The 21,268-nt window shown below is 42.3% G+C and overlaps 1 protein-coding gene across 1 annotated transcript in view; it reads left to right on the top strand.

Annotated features, from left to right (window-relative positions):
- The window catches only part of PSMD1 (proteasome 26S subunit, non-ATPase 1), a 188,651-nt gene that overhangs the window by 119,298 nt on the left and 48,085 nt on the right, over positions 1-21,268 (top strand). Inside the window, exons 17-18 of the mRNA XM_030215782.1 lie at positions 1,569-1,683; positions 16,002-16,118. Of these exons, the coding sequence (XP_030071642.1) occupies positions 1,569-1,683; positions 16,002-16,118 (232 nt within the window). The remainder of the gene's footprint in view (positions 1-1,568; positions 1,684-16,001; positions 16,119-21,268) is intronic.

Here is a 21,268-nt window from a genome sequence, read left to right as displayed (position 1 = left end):
TTCTAACCCTTCAGCAATGTTGCTCACAAATATGTATAAACCCAATAGTTCTTCGTAGCATTCAGATTGTGGAGGAATTACAAGATTGTTGATGTGAATGTGACACAATCGAACAGCGCCAGCCATCTCCAAGTACGGCACCGCGAAGGGGTAGAGCCAACCGTATTTTCAAAAAAGATGGCCGGCCATCTTTTTTTTTGATAATACGGTTGGGGCCGCCCAAATGTCAGAGATGACCGAGTTTGAGATGGTCGGCCTCGGTTTTTGCCCATAATGAAAACCGAAGCCAGCAATCTCAAACCTGACCAAATCCAAGGCAGTTGGTCATGGGAGGGGCCAGGATTCGTAGTGCACTGTTCCCCTTCACATGCCAGGACACCAACCGGGCACCCTAGGGGGCACTTCTAAAAATTAAAAAAAAAAATTAAAATAGCTCCCAGGTGCATAGCTCCCTTACCTTGGGTGCTGAGCCCCCCCCAAACCCACTTCCTACAACTCTACACCATTACCATAGCCCTTATGGGTGAAGGGGGGGTACCTACATGTGGGTACAGTGGGTTTGGGGGAGGGGGTTGGAGGGCTCCCATTTACCACCACAAGTGTAACAGGTGGGGGGGGGGGGGGGCCTGGGTCCACCTGCCTGAAGTGCACTGCACCCACCAAAAACTGCTCCAGGACCTGCATACTGCTGTCAGGGAGCTGGGTATGACATTTGAGGCTGGCAAAAAAAAGTTTTTAAAGTTGTTTTTTTGAGGGAGGGAGGGGGTTAGTGACCACTGGGGGAGTCAGGGGAGGTGATCCCCGATTCCCTCCGGTGGTCATCTGGTCAGTTTGGGCACTTTTTTGGGACTTGGACCTGAAAAAAAGGGTCCAAATAAAGCAGACCAAATTCTCGTGAAGGCCGACTTTCTTTTTTCCATTATTGGGCGAATCCAGCCATCTCAACGCACGCCCCCGTCCCGTCCCCGCTATCATGCCGACGCCCCCTTGAACTTTCGCCGGCCCCGCGACGGAACGCAGTTGAAGCCGGCCAAAATTGGCTTTCGATTATACCGATTTGGCCGACTTCAGGAGATCACCGGCCATCTCCTGATTTGTGTCAGAAGATGGCCGGCGATCTCTTTCGAAAATCAGGCCCACTGTGTGTTATATCTGAGAATGAGAGCCCCCTCTCTCTATTGCTCTAAGAAGTTGGATAAGGTTGAGTTACATGGTTGTTTCATGTGGATATTTGATGCAATGTGGTCTATTATATGTTTTATGTATTTTATGCTGTGTTGATGATTTGTATCGTCGTGTTTTTGTTAGGTTGTTTTATTTTATAAATGTGACATATAAATAAATTAAAATGTAATTCACTGCTGATTTTCAAGAGACGGATTTACCCTGTTTTGTTAAACCACTTGATCTGTTGAATTTCTGGGCCAAGAAATGGACCATCAGTTGACAAATGAGTGAATTGGAGAAAGGGATTCAGAAATGCTAGAAGTTCAAGTAACACAGCATTGTTGAGAACAGTGACAAAATAGAATTTAGTGTAACAAGAACATTGTTTTTCTCCTTTGCAGGACCCCAGAACAGTGTCCGAGTGTAGTTTCCCTGCTCTCGGAGAGCTACAACCCTCATGTGCGCTACGGAGCTGCTATGGCCCTTGGGATCTGCTGTGCTGGCACAGGGAATAAGGTGAGAATGGAAATGATGTATGCAGCCATGGCAGTACAGGTGGGCAAATTCCTCTAGTGACAAAGGGAGTAAGGTGAGAAATAACTGAGGGATTAATATCCAGTGCTAGTTAAGTAGGTAGAAAGAGCTCCTACCTGGGTAGTTAGCACTGACTAGGTCCACACAGGGTATTCAGCTACTGAATACTTCTGCTAAAATCCAGGACAGTCTGGGGGCGGAGTCAGGGCAGAACCAGGAATTAACTGGGCACAGCTGTCCTGAGTTAATCAGGTAGCTAGCGGTGATACCTGGATAACTCCTGGCAGGTTGCTGAGTACCCGGATAGAGGCCGTGGTTTAAATAAATGCTGACTGGACTTGATAGACTGTAGGGTCTTTATCTGCCATCGTTTTCTATGTTTCTGTGTCTATGTAGAGCTCCTGTTATAAGTAAGCAACTCTGCTTTCTCTGCAGTGGAAATGCACTAAGCTGAGGGTGACTGTTGTGGATTGCGTTTGTGCAGCTCGGGAGAATGATGGTTCTAGGGTGGATGGACACTGTTAATGATAACAGCTTGACCAAATGCAGTATTAGTAGATGAGTTGTAGTCTAAGTTGTAGTGGTTGAAGGTGTGAGGAAGGACCAGGTTGCTATAACAGGGAAGTATGTTTAAGGTTGCTGTGGCTCTGAGATGGTGGACACCCACCTTGTTTTGCAGGGACGTCTCAGCTTGCTGATAGCAGAATGCAGTACAGTCTGACATCCAGGCAGATTTATGTACTTCACTGCAGGTAAACCTGGGTTGTTTGGGTTTGAACATGACTAGAAGCTGTGAAGTCTGCCATAAAGTCACAGTCTCTTGCAGGTAGCGGAGGAGGGCCATTTGCAATCCAATGTGTGTAGGGTTTTCTTTACTGATGATGTATGAGGTGGTGGTAAAAAGATTGGGAGTGTGATAGATTGGTTGAGATGGAACTTAGAAACAACTTTGGAGAAAAGAAGATCATAAGCTCACCTGATTTGGGAAGAACTAGGTGTAGGGCAGGCTGTGAACTCGATCTTAGTTATCTAACTAAGATGGAGTTCACAACCTTTTCTGGCAAAGGTGATAGCGAGGAGGAAACGTTTTCCAGGTAAGGTGTTTGAGGGAAGACTGGTCCACGGACTCAAATATTGTGCTCATTAGCCAAGCCAAACAGTGTTAATATCCCACACCTGCAGTGGATCTTGAGTGGAGGGTCTAACATTCAGTAAGGCCCTCATGAAGCAGGAGACTGGGGGGGGGGGAGGCCCAGAGGTGCGTGAATAGGGCTCCGCCATCCAGTGGGTCATGGTAGGCTACAATACCTGAGAGGTGGAACTGCACTGATGACATTTTCAGTACAAAATCTGATAGGTAGAGAAGGTGTGAAAGGACATATGGCACTAGGCAGATTGTAGGGTTGAGGTGGCAGGAGGGCGCCCAGTGTGACAAATGAGTCTATTTACATTGATAGGATCTCAGAATAGAAGTCTTTCTTGCATAAAAGGAGTGTGTTCTGAACTTCGTAAAGAGCAGGAATCCAGCTTATGAAAGTCCATGCTGTCGAGAGACTCTGTAGGCTGGGGTGCAGGAACTTCCTTTGATGCTGAGTTAGCAGGGCAGGTTGGTGCACCAAAAGAATTGGTTTATCGATCGGAAGAGAGAGGAGGCATGAGAACCAAATCTATGGTGTGCCAGCAAGTGGCATTGAAGATGACTTGCACCAATCTTCGGGAGAACTTGGGCAATTAATGGAAATGGAGGAAAAGCATAGCACGAACTTCAGCTCCAGGATAGCTGAAACATGTCATGGAGGAGAGTGCAAGGGTCTGGACATTTTGCATTTTCCTTCAGTGAAATAGGTCCATGTCTGGCTGACCCCAACACTGGAAGATGGTAGAAGCAACCAAAGAATTGAGAATCTATTCATGGGGATTGAGCTTTCAACTGAGAGTACACAATGTTGTGATCCTTCAACAGGTAGGTTACCATTATTGAGGTGGGGATCATGGTGGCCAGGTTTCAGGCAGAGGCACAGGGATCCAACCTCCTTGTTTGCTGACATAAAACAAGACAACTTGATTGTTTATAGGTACGAGGGCAGTTTTGTACTTGAGCCAAGGTTTGAAGGTGCAAAGGGCAGAAAAAATTGCTCATTGATGTGCAAAGCCTGCTCTTGGCGCATCCATCTCCCTTGTGATTTGATGTTCAATACATGGGCTCCCCATCTAAGTGTGGAGGTACGTAACATAACGGTTGCCATATTGGGACAGGCCAAAGGTCCATCAAGCCCAGTATCCTGTTTCCAACAGTGGCCAATCCAAGTCACAAGTACCTGGCAAGATCCCAGAACATTAAAACAAATTTTATGCTGCTTATCCTAGAAATAAGCAGCGGGTTTTCCCCAAATCCATCTTAATAATGGCTTATGAACTTTTATTTTAGGAAATTAGCCAAACCTTTTTTAAGCCCTGCTAAGCTAACAGCTTTTTCTCTGGCAACGAATTCCAGCGTTTAATTACACTTTGAGTGAAGAAATATTTTCTCTGGTTTGTTTTAAATTTACTACTTAGTAGCTTCATTATATGCCCCCTATTCTTAGTATTATTGGAAAGAGTAAACAAGCGATTCACATCTTCCTGTTCCAGTCTGCTCAGTATTTTATAGACCTCTATCACATCTCCCCTCTGCTTTCTCTTCTCCAAGCTGAAGAGCCCTAGATGCTTTAGCCTTTCCTCCTAGGGAAGTCATCCCAGCCCTTTTATCATTTTCGTCACCTTTGTACCTTTTCTAATTTCGCTATATTTTTTTTGAGATGCGGTGACCAGAATTACACACACTATTTGATGTGTGATCGCACCATGGAGCGATTCAGAAGCATTATAAGATTCTCATTTTTGTTTTCCATTCCTTTCCTATTTCTTAGCTGCGCCTGCACACTGAGTAGACAGTTTCAACATATCAACAACGATGACATCTAGATCCTTTTCCTGGGGGGTGACTCCTAATGTGGAACCTTGCATCATGTAGTTATAATTTGGGTTCCCCTTTCCCACATGCATCACTTTGCACTTAACGTGAAACGTCATCTGCCGTTGGGTCCTCTTGCAATTTTTCACAATCCTCTTGTAGTTTAACAACTTTGAATAACTGTGTTTCTCCAGCAAATTTAATTACCTCACTAGTTACTACTACTACTATAAATCATTTCTATAGCGCTACCAGTCGTATGCAGCGCTTTACAATTGAACATGAAGAAAAGACAGTCCCTGCTCAAAAGAGCTTACAATCTAAATCAGGACAGACAGACAGGACCAATAAGGATAAGGGTAGGACAAACAGAAGGACACATAGGGAAAGGGACTATTGAAGAGAGGAAGACAAGATAAAGGTTACGAGCAAGTGACAAGTTAGGAGTCAAAAGCAGCATCAAACAGGTAGGCCTTTAGCCCGGATTTGAAGGCGGCTAGGGATGGAGCTAGACGTAGTTACACCCATGTCTAGATCATTTATAAATATGTTAAAAAGTAGCGGTCCTGAGAGAGGAAGTGACGTCACCGTCGGGGATGGAAGCCTGAATCCAGAGCTCCGTCGGGGCAGCGAAGAAACTTGCGCTATTTCCTGGTTCCCTAACCCCCGAGATCGGCGGTTTTGAGGCGAAAGATACAGAGAAGTAATGGCGACACGAAAACGGCTGGAAAAATTCAAGTTCGCCGCGACACAGAAAAACGAGGCGGCGAACACGAGCCGCTCCCAGCAGAAAGTTAAAAACAAAATGGCCGCCGCGGATTCTGGCTCCGAAACGGAGGACCCAGCGGATCATCTGGAAAGTGATACCGAGCTGACTAAACAGGAGGTAGCGAGGTGGTTTAAAGCCTTAAAGGCTGAAATGTCGGCGGTCCGGAAAACTATCCGGGAGGCGGTCACAGACATCCAAAAAGAGGTGAGAGAGATTGGAGGAAGGGTGGAGCAGGTGGAAGAAGGGCTGGAGCACGTGGAGGGAGAAATGGAGGACCTGCGCACTGCTCTCACGATCGTGCAAGCTGAAAAAGCAAAATTGCAATTAGAGGTGGAGGATCTGGAAAATCGCTCCAGAAGGAATAATTTGAGATTTAAAGGGGTCCCAGAAACAGACCAGAACAAAGACTGTGCACAGGTGATTCGTGAAATTTGTGCCAGAATATTGGACATAAATAATGAGGGGCTGACCAATATGGAGGAATCTGAAATAAGATTTGATCGGGTACATCGAAGTCTGGGGCCCAGGAGAGACCAGCAACCTAGGGACATTGTTGTATGCTTCAAAGACTATACTATCAAAGACAAGATATGGAAGAAAGCCAGATCCCAGGGTGAGTTACTCTGGGATAATAACAAAATTTTGGTGTTTCAAGACTTAGCGCTGGGAACTCTTCAGAGGCGTAGAGAATTTAAAGACTTGACTACATATCTCCAGCAGTCTAATTTCAGATATAGATGTATCTTCCCATTTGGCCTCCAGTTTACAGCGGAAGGTATCACCAGACGAGTGGTTACGCTGGGAGAGGCTTGGAAGGTTCTCACAGAGCTGGGATATACAAACCTGCCTCCGGCAGCTTCGGAGGGGAGATCAAGTATGTCAGCAAAGATAAAAAAAGAGTCATCTTGGCACAGAGTGCGCCCACGAAGAGAGGATACTTCACAGCTATCAACAGAGATTAAAGTACCCTGAATGGACGCAAGAGATATACAGGATTTCAGCTACCTCATGGGTTTCATGGGGTATTGTTAAAGAAAATAGGGTCTGCAGTTGTGGGGATTGTACTGGAGTTGTTATAGGATGTCTATTTATTGTTTGAACAGGTTCTGGGAGTTAAACAATTTGTGAAATATGGGGGGAGGGGTCTGGGAAATGTTGTTGTGGGGAAGAGGGTGATGAGCTCCGGCGGGGAGTGATTTCCTCATTACTATTGGCTGGCGGCTACTGGCTCAGCCCAGCAGGGGGGGAGAGGGGGGGGAGGGAAGGGGATCAAGGGTCTACACATTGGGTCATGGAATGTTAATGGTATGAACTCTCCACAGAAGAGAAATTTGATACATAGGGAATTGCAGAAACTTAAATGGGATATTATATTATTGCAGGAAACACACATTCAAAAGAGGGATGTACACCTACTTAAACATAGGGGGTATAGTGACTGTATCTCACACTGTGATGCTAGAGGGGGCAAGGTGGGAGGATTAGTGATTTACATCCGTAGACACATCCCACTAGTTATAGAAGAAGTATATAGGGATACTTTGGGAAGGTGCCTGGCGATTAGGGGTCAGCTGTATGGTAAGGAGGTGACCATAGTAAATATATATGCCCCCAACTCGGGACAAGGAGAATTTTTTACTCGGATAGGTAAGGAGCTCTTCCAGTTCCAGAAAGGGGGGATGATCCTGGGTGGGGACTTTAATACCAGCATGACATCAATGGATCATTCAAAGGGGCTGATTGATAAGTCCTCAGCACACTGTACACAGTTAAAATCACTTGTCTCTGATTTAGATTTAGTGGATGTATGGAGGCTGAGACACCCAAGCCAGCGGTCCTATACCTTCTTTTCTCATTCTCAGAATACTTACACAAGAATTGATATGGTATGGTGTAGCCGCCAGTTGTGGGATCAGGTGGTTGATTCACATATAGGGTCCATCTCTACTTCTGACCATGCCCCCGTAGAGCTTGAGCTCAAGGGTTTGACAGAGGAAAGGCGCCAACTCTTTTGGAGATTAAATGAATTGATTCTTGGGGATAGTAGGGTGCGGGATGACATTCGCCAGGTCATTCAGAATTATATGTTGGTGAATGACACTGGCGAGGTTTTGGATGGCACATTGTGGGATGCCCTAAAGGCTGTGGTGAGGGGTCACTTCATTAAATGGGGAGCACGGAAAAAGAGGCAACGGGAAAAGAGGGAGTTGGACCTACGGGCACGATTAGCGAAATTAGAATGTTGTCACCAGGAGGGACGTTCTGGGATAGTCCTGGAAGAATTAAGACAGTGTAGAGCAGGACTAGAGAAATTGCAGGTAGAACACGTGGAGTTTTTGCATACGAAACTCCAACAGAAGTTTTATGAATTCGGAAATAAATCTGGACGGATGTTGGCTCATCTTTTGAGGCATAGACAAAGGAGCCACACAATAACAAAAATAAAAGGGGCGGGCGATAAGATGTACTATAGAGATGGAGAAATAAGGGATCAGTTTGAAAAATTCTATCAGAAGTTATACAGCAGTGAGAGGGGGGTAGGGGGGGAAGAAATCAGGAGGGGTTTAGGAAAGCTGCATCTCCCAAGGTTATCAAGTTTGGAACGTAAACATTTAGAGGCCCCATTTCGTCTTGAAGAGATCCAAAGGGTGATTAAGGGTCTCCAAGGAGGAAAGGCGCCCGGCCTGGATGGGTATTCTGCTAGGTTTTATAAGACATTTGTGGGGGAGGTGGGGCCCTTGTTGCTGAGGGTTGGGAATGCATGCTTGGCTGGCCAATCATTGCCGGGGAGTATGCATGAAGCGGGGATATCCTTGCTTTTGAAACCAGGAAAAGATCCGGCGGTGTGTGCCTCCTATCGCCCCATCTCGTTAATAAATCTAGATGTTAAGATCTTATCTAAAGTAGTAGCTGATAGGTTAGGAAAGGTCCTGCCTTCTCTGATTCATACTGATCAATCTGGGTTTGTCATGGGGCGGCAGGTGGCGGATAATATTAGACGCACCTTACATGTTATGTGGGCAGCCCAACAGAGGGGGATTCCAGTGGCCCTTTTGAGTACGGACGCCGATAAAGCGTTTGACAGGGTGGACTGGCCTTATTTATGGGAAGTTCTGGAACATCTGGGGTTTGGCCAGGGGTTGATAGGATGGATAAAACGATTATACGAGAAACCTGTGGCAAGAATTAAAGTAAATGGGGGATATACATCTGTTTTCCAGATTGAACGGGGTACCAGACAGGGGTGTCCGCTGTCACCGTTGCTGTTCGCTCTCTCGATTGAGCCCTTAGCTCAGAGGGTGCGTGAATCGGTTGACATTCCAGGAATAATGATAGGTGGCTTTGAACATAAATTGGCATTATTTGCTGATGATGTATTATTTTTTGTAAACAACCCGGGACTGCATCTTCCCATATTGATGGCAGAGCTGGAGGAGTTTGGTAGGCTTTCGGGCTTTAAGATAAACCATGATAAGTCTGAAATGATTGGGGTGTCTATAGCACAACCTAGGATGGAGGAGATTTCTCGAAACTTTCCTTTTAAATTAAGGAGGGATAATATTAAATATTTAGGAGTCCAAATACCTGCTCAGATTTCTCAGATATATCAGCTAAATTATATACCGTTATTCCGGCAAATACGTAAAGACATGGAGGGCTGGACGGGAAAGTGGCTGTCATGGTGGGGAAGGATAGCATCGGTTAGGATGAATGTATTGCCCAGACTTTTGTTTTTGTTTCAAACATTACCGGTAGCAATCCCTGGAAAGGAGCTGAGATCCCTACAGCAAGCTATAGTGAAGTTTGTTTGGGGGGGCAAGGCTCCCAGGCTTAGTAGGAAGCTGCTCTGGCGAGCGACAGAGTTAGGTGGGAGAGGGGTTCCAAACCTTGAATGGTATTACTGGGCAGCACAATTGAAACTTATATCCATGTGGGGTCAGGAGAAATGGTCAGTGGTGGCACACATGGACCAGGAGATGGTGCAGCAACATAATCTGCAGTCAGTAATATGGGCATCTTCAGCCTACCCTACTATTGGCAGGCTTACTACCAATCCGTTTGTTGGGCACTTGTTGACACTATGGGGTTCCCTTAGGACACGCTTCTGGAAAACTAGGAAAACATCTACATACGCTTATATTCGGGGGGAACCCACTTTTAGAGTGGGGTGGGGAAATCCGGTAGCAAAGAGGTGGGCTGAGAGGGGCATATTGAGGTTTCGAGATGTATTGGAGGATGGGAAAATGAGATTGTTCACAGAACTCAAGGAAGACTATGGGGTTTTGGATAGGGACAGATTCTTCTACTTACAGGTCCAACATTACATTTACACACAAGGATGGTTAAGAAATGATCCGGAGGACTATGAAGTACTAGAAAATATGTGGGGCTCACTGGGAACAATGAAGGGAGTCATATCCCGGTTGTATAAATTTATAAGGGGAGGGAGTTTTGAAAAATGTTTGTATATGACTAGATGGGAAAGAGATTTGGAAAAGGAATTGACAGTTCATGAATGGAAGGCCATTATCCTGGAGGTCAACAAGGCATCAACATGTGTGTTATTGAAAGAAAATGCCTTCAAGGTACTCTCGAGATGGTATTTTACCCCATATAGACTACATATGATGTTTCCAGGGGCTTCCCAGTATTGTTGGAGATGTTTAACGGATGTGGGAACTTTTTTGCATATCTGGTGGTCCTGCGGGAAATTACAAATGTATTGGCAATCTATAACTGCAAAGATAACTGCCCATACAGGCAAGAACTTTTTGTGTGAGCCTCAATGGTGCCTGCTGGGCCTGGGGAACAGACGAGGAGTCAAATGGCAAAGACGTCTGAAGAGGATGAGCTTGACAGCTGCAAAGAGTGTTATTGCTCGGCTGTGGAAACAGCAAGTGGCACCAACAGAGCAGGACTGGATTCTAAAACTTTCCCTAATTGAGGAGATGGAGAAATTAACTGATAAACGTTTGGGAATTTATAACAGGCAAGATGAACTTTGGACACATATCAGAGCAATGACCCAAGTGAGTTAGTAATAGGCGCTTGATGGGAGGGTGGGGGGGGGGTGGGGGTGGGGGGGGGGGAGAAATGGAAAATTAAAATTAAAATTAAAGTTTGTCAATGTTTATTTACAGATTTATAGATGATGGACAAAAGAGAATGTTTAAAGTGAGAGAAATATAAGAATTGTATATCAAAAAGGAAATATTCAAATGTCCACTTTGAATTAAGGAAGTAATGTTTATTCTGTCGTTTATCAATAAAAATTATTGGAAAAAGAAAAAAAAAAAAAAAAAGTAGCGGTCCTAGCACAAACCCCTGGAGAGCCCCACTATCTACCCTTCTCCAATGAGAATACTGACCATTTAACCCTACTCTCTGTTGTCTATCTTTTAACCAGTTTTTAATCCACAATAGAATACTACCTCCTATCCTATGTCTCTCCAATTTTCTCTGGAGTTTTTCATGAGCTACTTTGTCAAATGCCTTTTGAAAATCCAGATACACAGTATCGACCGGCTCACCATTATCTACATGTTTATTCACCCCTTCAAAGAAATGTAGTAGATGGCAAGATTTCCCTTCACTAAATCCACGTTGGCTTTGTCTCATTAATCCATGCTTATGTATATGCTCTGTAATTTTGTTCTTTAGTCTCTACCATTTTGCCCAGCACCAACATCAGGCTCACAATCTATAATTTCCCGGATCACCTCTGGAACTCTTTTTAAAAATTGGTGTTACATTGGCCACCCTCCAGTCTTCTCATACCATGCCTGATTTTAAAGATAAATTGCATATTACTAACAATAGCTCTATATGTTCATTTTTCAATTCTATCAGTACTCTGGGATGTATACCATCCGGTCCAGGCAATTTGCTACTCTTCAATTTGTCAGATTGCCCCATTACATCTTCCAGATTTACAGAGATTTACAGAGATTTGTTTTAGTTTCTCTGACTCATCAGCATTAAATACCATTTCTGGCACTGGCATCTCTCCAGTTGAATGTTCTAAATTACAACTACCAAAACATATTCAGAAATACCAAGAAAACAACAGACTGGAAATGGGAGAGTATTGGGGAAGAGACTTTGGTTAACCTTGAAAAAGAAGCTCCAAATTGATACGAATGCTTGCTCAAGGAACACATCAGTGGTTAGAAAAACTCCAGTAGCATCCCTATGTCCCAAAACAATTCCCAACTTGCCTTATTTAATTTTTCATTTCATTTTCATTTTCAATGTCCTTTTTTGAAAAAGAAACAGTTTTTCAAAAATTTCAAACAGTTTCTCATAGTTTAAACACAAAAATACTTGTTAAAGAAGCACTTCTGGGGATGCTTGAAATAGTCACCTCAGTCGACAGTTTCTTCTCCTTCCAGGTATCCAAGATTTCTCAAAACCCTGGCGTTGCTCCAAAACACACTGTCAATAAATAGCAGTAGATTCCCAACAGAAGCCCTGTTTCACTCTTGCTACACCAGGGAAATCACTGCAAATCCAAAAACCAAAAAAAATCCTTAATGAAGTGTTGTATAGCTTAGCCAGAAAGACAGTTTAACAAAAATACTCTTCACAAACTCATAATGCTGCCAAAAACGTAATTCAAAATGGCCTCCTGACAAGTGATGTGGTGTTATAAGGAATTTGAAAAAAAAAAAAAAAATCACCTGATTTTTTTTTTTCACCAATCAATAACCATTTCACAGGTGATCATTTAACAAATCAGTAAAACTTCTTCCACTCCACACTTGCAGGTTCATAGGAATACAGTAAAAATATCCACTTCTGCTCTGTACGAAGCAAAAAGCATCTAAAATCTCCTCTGCGTATGGAGGGCTGTAGTTGTTCAATAACCCAGCATTTTTTACCATTCTCCTCATTTTGTCAAAGCTGCCCTTTCAGAAATGAACTGCTGACGTAGTAGATTTCCTTAGTGTCTTCACTTCAGTTGTGAACTCAGATATGTTATGATCACTATTGTCAAGCAGCCCCAACAGCATTACCTCACACACCAAGTCCTGCATTCCACTAAGGACCAAATCTAAACAGCTTCCCCTGTTGTCAGTTCCTGAACCAGCAGCTCCACGAAGCAGTCATTTATTTCATCTAGGAACTTTACCTTCCTAGCATTTCCTGATGTTATGTAATTCTTGTAATTCCAAACATTCTTTTTTGTTTTGTGGCTGCCGCCAATGCACACTGAGCCAAGAATTTCAACGTAATGTCCATGATTACACCAAGATCCTTTTTTGTGGTTGGTGGCTCCTAATTTGGAGTCAGGACTGTATAAAGTTTGATTTATTCTTTCCTTTGTGCAGTACTTACTTGTCCACATTAGATTTCATCAGCTACCTGGATGCTGTGTCTTGCAAAGTGGTTCTGCAGTTTCTCTAAATCCACATGTGATTTAACTGCTTTGAATAATTTTGTCATCTGCAAATTTGGTTACCTTTCAACTTTTTCCCATTTCCATTTATAAATGTGTTAAAACATACCAGTCCCAGTACAGATTCCTGGGGTATGTCACTATTCAGTTTTCTTCAGTGAGAAAATGAATGATTCAGCACTTCTCTGTTTTCCTTAACCACTTTCACTGCTCCTATCCCATGACTCTCATGAGGGACTTTGTATCTGGATTTCAGAATGTGTTTGACACTATCCAGCTTATAATTGAAAAAGAAAAACGCCTATATTGCGACCCAAATCGGGAGATAGACGTTTATCTCACAAAAACGAATAAAGCGGTATAATCGAAAGTCGAATTTGGACGTTTTCAACTGCACTCCGTCGCGGATGCGGACAAAGTTGATGGGGGCGTGTCAAAGGCGTGGTGAAGGCGGAACTGGGGCGTGGTTATCGGCCGATCAGAGATAGGCGCCTTTCGCCGATAATGGAAAAAAAATATGCGTTTTTAGCGAGAATTTAGGGCACTTTTCCTGGACCCTGTTTTTCCATGAATAGGGCCCCAAAAAGTGCCCTAAATGACAAGATGACCACTGGAGGGAGTCGGGGATGACCTCCCCTGACTCCCCCAGTGGTCACAAACCCCCTCCCACCACAAACATATGCCGTTTCACAACTTTTTATGTTCACCCTCAAATGTCATACCCACCTCCCTGGCAGCAGTATGCAGGTCACTGGAGCAGTTATTAGGGGGTGCAGTGGACGTCAGGCAGGTAGACCCAGGCCCATCCCCCCCACCTGTTACAATTGTGCTGCTTAATGCTTTGTCGTCCAACCCCCCCAAACCCACTGTACCCACATGTAGGTGCCCCCCTTCACCCCTTAGGGCTATAGTAATGGTGTAGACTTGTGGGCAGTGGGTTTTGAGGGGGATTTGGGGGGCTCAACACACAAGGGAAGGGTGCTATGCACCTGGGAGCTGTTTTACCTTTTTTTTTTTTTGTAAAAGTGCCCCCTAGGGTGCCCGGTTGGTGTCCTGGCATGTGAGGGGGACCAGTGCACTACGAATCCTGGCCCCTCCCACGAACAAATGCCTTGGATTTATTTGTTTTTGAGCTGGGCGCTTTCATTTTCCATTATCACTGAAAAACAAAAACGCCCAGCTCACAAATTGTCGAATAAAACATGGACGTCTATTTTTTCCGAAACTACGGTTCGGTCCGCCCCTTCATGGACCCATTCTCGGAGATAAACGCCCATGGAGATAGACGTTGTCGTTCGATTATGCCCCTCCACATCAACTGGATCACCTTTCTCGACATGTTTATTTACCTTAAAAAAATGTAGCAGCTTGGTCAGGCAAGACTTCCCTTGGTTAAATCCGTGTTGACTCTGACTTTAAACTATGACTGACTATGTTTAATTTTGTTCGTTGATAGGGTGTGTATTCTTCATGTTGCCATTATGTATGTGATGTGGCGTTATTGCTTGTACTGTACTAATTCACTGATGGCATAGTTTCCCAGATCACCCTGGAACATTTTAAAGATTGGCTACGCTGCAGTGTTCAGGTAGTCTAGATGATTTTAATGATATCCTGTGCAACTGCATTCTGGAGTTTAGGACCATAAACTTTAAATGCCAGAAAGATCTGGAATAAATAACTGACTCTCTTGGGGATTATAAAGGGTGCAAACTGGAGAGCAAAACCGTGCAAGATCTTTCAAATAAGGTGGAGCTAAATCGTTCATAAAAAGTCACATTTTGTAAGGTTACTTCAATTAGAAACTGATTTCTTTCTTCCAGATTATTATGTAAATCTCTTGTGGCACTGCAAAATGAAAGTTCTGTAAGACACTGTATCTGACATGGTCATTTAATGGAAATTTTCTCTTCATCATTTTGAAATGGTCTGTTTTATTTCCAAACAATCTCTAGGATATAGCTAATTGAAGCTGGCTAGCTGAAGTTCCATATTTTAATTATTTTTATTTCTTAAATAAAACCTTGAAGCCTCTGTTTATATTGAAAGCCGTCTGCCGGGGAGTTAGTTGGGCACTTGGAAGGCTCTGAGAATGTTTCGGCACCGAGGCCAGAAATGAAGTTAAGCTTTCTGTCACACTGAAGAAAGTTTAATCAGGCATTTTGTATAAATAGTAAGACACAGAGAGAATGAAAACCAAACACACATGGTAAGAGCAAAGCTTTGAGGTCCTCATGTGCCTGCATAGGGTGATTAGCAGTGGGGGGGGGGGGGGGGGGGGGAGGGGGATTTGTGAAGGCCTCATATGAACTTCGTTATGAGCAAGGTGACAGGATTTCAGAGGAAAGCAACATATATCCCTCGGATTATGCAGAAACACAAAGTAATAGCATCATATGCTTGTGAGGGCCCCACACAAATGTATGCAAGAAGCAATTTAGGATGGAGGGACTTGGTAGAACAAGAGGGCAGAGAATAAATAGATTAAAAGATAATTCAACCGTTTGACAGTCTGGTGTAATGCACTTTTGGGTCATGTTTGGAAGTGATACTAAGGATTTAAATGTACATAAGAGTGTATGTAAAGTGTCTGGGATGTTTTTTTGTTTTTTTTGGGGGGGGGGGGAGGGCAGAACAGAACATTATGGATTTTACTGGAAGCAGTGAAGTCTGTATGTAGCCAACTGTAAATAGTTTAAGCAGGTCATATAAAAATTGCTGCTCTTTTCCATTTGAGGAAAATGGAATACTTATGCCACACCCTGAAGAATCACCATTAGCCTTCAAAGTAAATGATTAAACTGCAGCCCAGTGATATTGTATCTCTGACTGTTCAGTGTCCACAGTGGGGGCAGAAGAGAGGCCTCTTATAGCACAAACATTATAACATTGCCCAAAACATAGACCACAGCTCTAAGTTGGATATATACTGGCATCGGTCTTGGAGACTAGATTCAAATAAGCGGTTACATATTGATAGTTTAATCCCTTGACTTGATGGATTGTACTAGCTATGCAAGGTTGGGCATACGCAGTTGCATCTTCCTCCTGCTTCTCCCTTTCACTGTCAGTGCAGTCGACAAGGAGCTGTGATCACGGTCAGAATGTAGTCATCTAATGACCTAATATTAAGCTGCCCAGCAGCTAATGAAGTTAATGCTTGCTTGTTTTTTTTCTAGGAAGCTATTAACTTGTTGGAACCAATGACAAATGATCCAGTGAATTATGTGCGTCAGGGAGCTCTAATCTCCTCAGCCCTGATCATGATCCAGCAGACAGAGATTACATGTCCAAAGGTAAGTTATTGATAGAGGTTGAGCCACGTAAGCCATGAGATCTCTTGCCCCAAGAGAAAACAGTTGATTTATTGAAGGTCTGAGGTTCTGCCTGGAAATCTATTCCTCATAGGAACATGGAATAGTATTAAAAGGGAGATCAGATGAAATGGAAACATTGCAAATGGCATGACTGGTAGGGCACAGTAGAGGTGTTCACAACCCCCAAAAAAGTTTGAGTTGTGCCAGATTTTAAACTAATTTTTCTCAGTTTGGTGGCATTTTGTTTCACCTTTGTTCTTTGCACATGCACTGTATGTGCATGAACTTTAAGCATGAAAATCAATTGTGCATGTATAATTTTATAGGTATTCACACACTCAAAAGCAATTTGCTTCCACTTTAAATTTAAAGGTAACCCGGTGTGCGTTGCCTTCCCATTGATTGTCTTGGGGGGGTCATAAGAAACCAGACTACCTGGGGACTTGATGGGAAGAGTATTGCCGTAGAGGAAGGGGGAGATTCTAATTGATAGAGTGGGATCACGTGTAGATAAAAATATTAGTGTTAAAATACTTTTGAAGCTATCTACCAAATTTGATTGGCTTACATGTATATAATTGTTCAATGTAAAGGGCATGACTACCCCACACGGGAGGTGGGAAGGTGGAAAAAATGTTAAATATTTGAAAACGAATTACATTACCTTGTTTGAGGTGGCATGTTCTGTATTGAGTTGGTGGGTTATGTCTAACATGCTGGATTATTAATAAAAATTGTTGAAAATTGTAAATTTAAAGGTAACCGAATGCACCTTATGAATATACACCCCTAGGGCATCACCACAAATATACTAGTAATCACTTTGCTTTTAATTTTAATTTCAAAGAGGGAAAGGATGCTTATTTTGTGCAAAATGTTTTTCCAAACTTTAATTAAAATCACTAGTCCAAAAACCTCCTCCTTCCTATTATTTATTCCTCATTTTTTCTTATTTCATGCTTTTTCCTCATTTTTACTAGAGTCCTTCAAATTTGTTACTCTTATTTTTTTTCCATTGTTTTTTCCTATATTTTTTCCTGCAGCTTTGCTATTTAAAAAGTAGTTGCAAATAATACACAACTTAACTTTTGAACCGGCTTCTTTTCACTCTGAACCGTTTCACCCACTTTGGCTTCTTCAGGAGCTGCTAGATCAGCGTTATCCAAAACCATAGAGTGTTTATGCTGCAAAAAAACAAAATAGAAAATGAGTACTGGACAAATTCTCTGTTCTTTAGGCTATTGAAATTATGGCTTACCACCCGATGCAGGAGCAAACAACACTTCCAGCCAGCATTTATTTTTTTCAAAATGGCGTCTATATTTAAATAAGATGCCACCAAAGATTAACCAGTCCCCCAAAAAAGAAGTCATCCAATGCTGGCCAGTCATCGAAAGATTGTTTAAAGAACTGCTGTCTGAATCATAGTTATTTACAAAATCTCTGAATCATGGTTGATTTAAACAAAAAAAAAAAAGGCTTTCCACATAATTGAGACATTTAATCCTTGAGGTTCCAAACTCTGCAGTCTGAAAATCTGCTTCTGTTTCAGTTGAATCAATTTTATTACCCCTCTTTCCTACTTTTATGTTTTCCTTCACTAGATCAGTGACTAAACATTGTAGTTCTTCAAATGTGTGGTTAAAAGTTATCCAATGTGTCACCATAGGCGCTGCTTGTGTTTTATGAGCATGACACGAACGATGTCCATTTATGTTCATCTTCAAAGCTCTAGTAGCTTTTCCTACATAAAGTTTTGGACATGGACAATGCAATATATATACTAATATAGGTACTACTGTAGTCCGTGTAATGTTTTACTTTGTAGGTTCGACCATCTTCAGGATTATTAAATTTGACCTCGACTGTCACCTGACAAGTTTTAGAATAGCCACATTTGTAGTGGGTGATAGGTGAGACAGCAGACACATGGAAAACTCAATAATTTCCTTAAATTTTGTCCGTTAGAATAGGCTGTTCATAAATTATGACTGTTGAAGAAACTGTGTGTTTGTATCACTGGCCAGTGATTTCTAATCCATGCTATTTCTGTAGAACCATTGGTAAATTTTGTTACATAAGTTTGGCATACATCCTGATCCACGGAAGACGTTCTCTTCTTTTGTAATAGATGTTGTCGCTGATTGAATAAGTCTGCTTCAATTCTTGTTTAGGTTGATCTCTGTTGAGCAATTTGTTCCATAATGTTTTTGATTGAGATTTGAAGTCCTCTAAATCAGATCAAATTTGTCAAAATCTTAAAAACTGAGAAAAGGTAAATTACATTTTAACAGTGAAGGATGAGTAATTGTAGTGGTGTGTTACGGTCTGTGGGTTTAGAATAAATCTTAGTTTTAAATGTGGAGCCTTGTTGACAGACATCTACATCAAAAAAGTTTATCTTCTCAGTTGAACATTGTGTTGTGAATTTAATGTGTCTCTCATTTAGCAACACAAAAATAATCTTTTAGTTGTTGCTCAATATCTGACCCCTAGGGTGTGACATGTGCCATGTTGGGTCAGAACTCCATGGATAAGTCAGTCTGGATGTGTGGTTCATGCCCTTGTGGCTGATGAGATTTCTGTGGGATGGGGAATGTGCATTCAGGTATACTATATAAATTTCACAGTCTAGGTTTCTACTTGGGCTGGGAAACATTGTAAAGAGCCATTTTAGACTCTTCAAGTCTTTTGCTTAAGATGCCAATGTAGATCTTTAACGCGTCCGCACAATAGTTACTAATACACTGATGAGAACTCTCCTGTGGATATGAAATTAATGACAGCTGTTTTGATCGTCCATTTTGAGCCTGAGCATCTCTTTTGTTTAATCAAACAAAATACTTAAGATTTTGTTCTTACACTGGGTGTTGGCGCTTTCCTTGGTCAATGAAGTAACTGATTATAAAGGTGTAGACACTTAAATTCAACATGTTGCATATTCAGAAAGATATTGCATTATAAACAACAACATTACAGAGTATATTCAAAAGCATAGATTAATGAGAGAAAGCCAACATGGATTTAGTGAAGGGAAATCTTGCCTCACCAATCCATTACATTTCTTTGAAGGGGTGAACAAACATGTGGATAAAGGCGAGCCAGTTGATATTGTGTATCTGGATTTTCAAAAGGCGTTGGACAAAGTACCTCAAGACTCCAGAAGAAATTGGAGAGTCATGGGATAGGAGGTAGTGTTCTATTGTGGATTAAAAACTGGTTAAATGATAGAAAACAGAGAGTAGGGTTAAATGGTCAGTGGAGAAGGGTAGTTAGTGGGGTTCCCCGGGGCTCCGTGCTAGGACCGCTGCTTTTTAACATATTTATAAATGACCTAGAGATGGGAGTAACTAGTGAGGTAATTAAATTTGCTGACAACACAAAGTTATTTAAAGTTGTTAAATCGCGAGAGGATTGTGAAAACTTACAAGAGGACCTCACGAGACTGGGGGACTGGGCGTCTAAATGGCAGATGACTTTTAATGTGAACAAGTGCAAAGTGATGCATGTGGGAAAGAGGAACCCAAACTGTAGCTATGTAATGCAAGGTTCCACGTTAGGAGTTACCGACCAAGAAAGGGATCTTGGCGTCGTTGATGATAAGTTGAAACCCTCTGCTCACTGTGCGGCGGCGGCTAAGAAAGCAAATAGAATGTTAGGTATTATTAGGAAAGGAATGGAAAACAAAAGTGAGGACGTTATAATGCCTTTGTATCAGTTCATGGTGCGACTGTACCTCGAATACTGTGTTCTGGTCACTGCATCTCAAAAAAGATACAGTGGAATTAGAAAAGGTACAGAGAAGGGCGATGAAAATGCTAAAGGGGATGGGATGACTTCCCTATGAGGAAAGGCTGAATCGGCTAGGGCTCTTCAGCTTCGAGAAGAGACTGCAGAGGGGGAGATATGCTAGAGGTCTATAAAATAATGAGTGGAGTGGAACGGGTAGACGTGAATAGTTCGTTTACTCTTTAAAATAATAATAGGAATAGGGGGCATGCAATGAAGCTACAAAGTAGTAAATTTAATACGAATCAGAGAAAATGCTTGTTCACTCAACGTGTAATTAAACTCTGGAATTCATAGTAACATAGTAGATGACGGCAGAAAAAGACCTGCATGGTCCATCCAGTCTGCCCAACAAGATAAACTCATATGTGCCTTTACCACATATGCCAGAGAATGTGATAAAGGCAGTTAGCTTAGCAGGGTTTAAAAAAGGTCTAGACGGCTTCCTAAAGGAAAAGTCCATAGACCATTATTAAATTGACTTGGGGATAAGCAGCATAAAATGTATTGAACTTTTTGGGGATTTTGCCAGGTATTTGTGACCTAGATTGGCCACTGTTGGAAACAGGTTGCTGGGCTTGATGGACCTTTGGTCTGTCCCAGTGTGGCAATACTTATGTACTTTTAATTCTAACTGGGAACCATAAGAGAGCATACATTTGCATATATTTAGGTAATAAAAGTAAAAAAAAAAAGAAGACATAGAAAAGTTCTATTTTTATAAGGTTGTTTGTTTGTTTTTTGGTTCACCTTAATTTTCTTTTTTCTTTGTACAACATAAATGCCCCTAGCCACTTTTTTAGATTTTCATTAGTCTATTGTACAGACCGAACAGAGAGGGTAAACAGCATACATAGAAAGTATACAGACAAAAAAAAAAAAAAAGCAACACTGGGCCTTCAAGACTGAGACAACAGGAGTGATTTATTGATAAGTGCGCATGTGTGGGCGTCTTTTTGACGTTTCCACCGGCTGCTTGCTGTAGCTGATTGAAAGACCCTTGAAGACGATTTATTTAGCGAAACATGATTGTGTCGGGTTCTTCTGAGGCATGTTGAACAGTTGATTAAAGTTGAACAAACATGTCAGGCAAAGTCCTGAGAACGTGATCCTGGGTTTGAGTTCGACTATCATAAAAGTTTACAGCCATCTCATTGATTGAACTATGACAGCACCGTGTGAGTGCTCATCATTAAAGATTGGTGATTTATCGTGAGTCTGCATGGACTTAAAGACTATGGGAAGGTTTACTACTGAATACACGGATGAATAGATACCATCTTACTGGACATTGAGTTGAGAGTTAGTGTGTATAACACGGTATAGGAGAGGCTGATTCA

Source organism: Microcaecilia unicolor, chromosome 10, assembly GCF_901765095.1.
Source record: "Microcaecilia unicolor chromosome 10, aMicUni1.1, whole genome shotgun sequence".
In the NCBI taxonomy this organism is placed as follows: domain Eukaryota; kingdom Metazoa; phylum Chordata; class Amphibia; order Gymnophiona; family Siphonopidae; genus Microcaecilia; species Microcaecilia unicolor.
The sequence above is the reverse complement of the archived record's forward strand: the minus strand, read 5'-3'. Positions and strand labels throughout refer to the sequence as shown.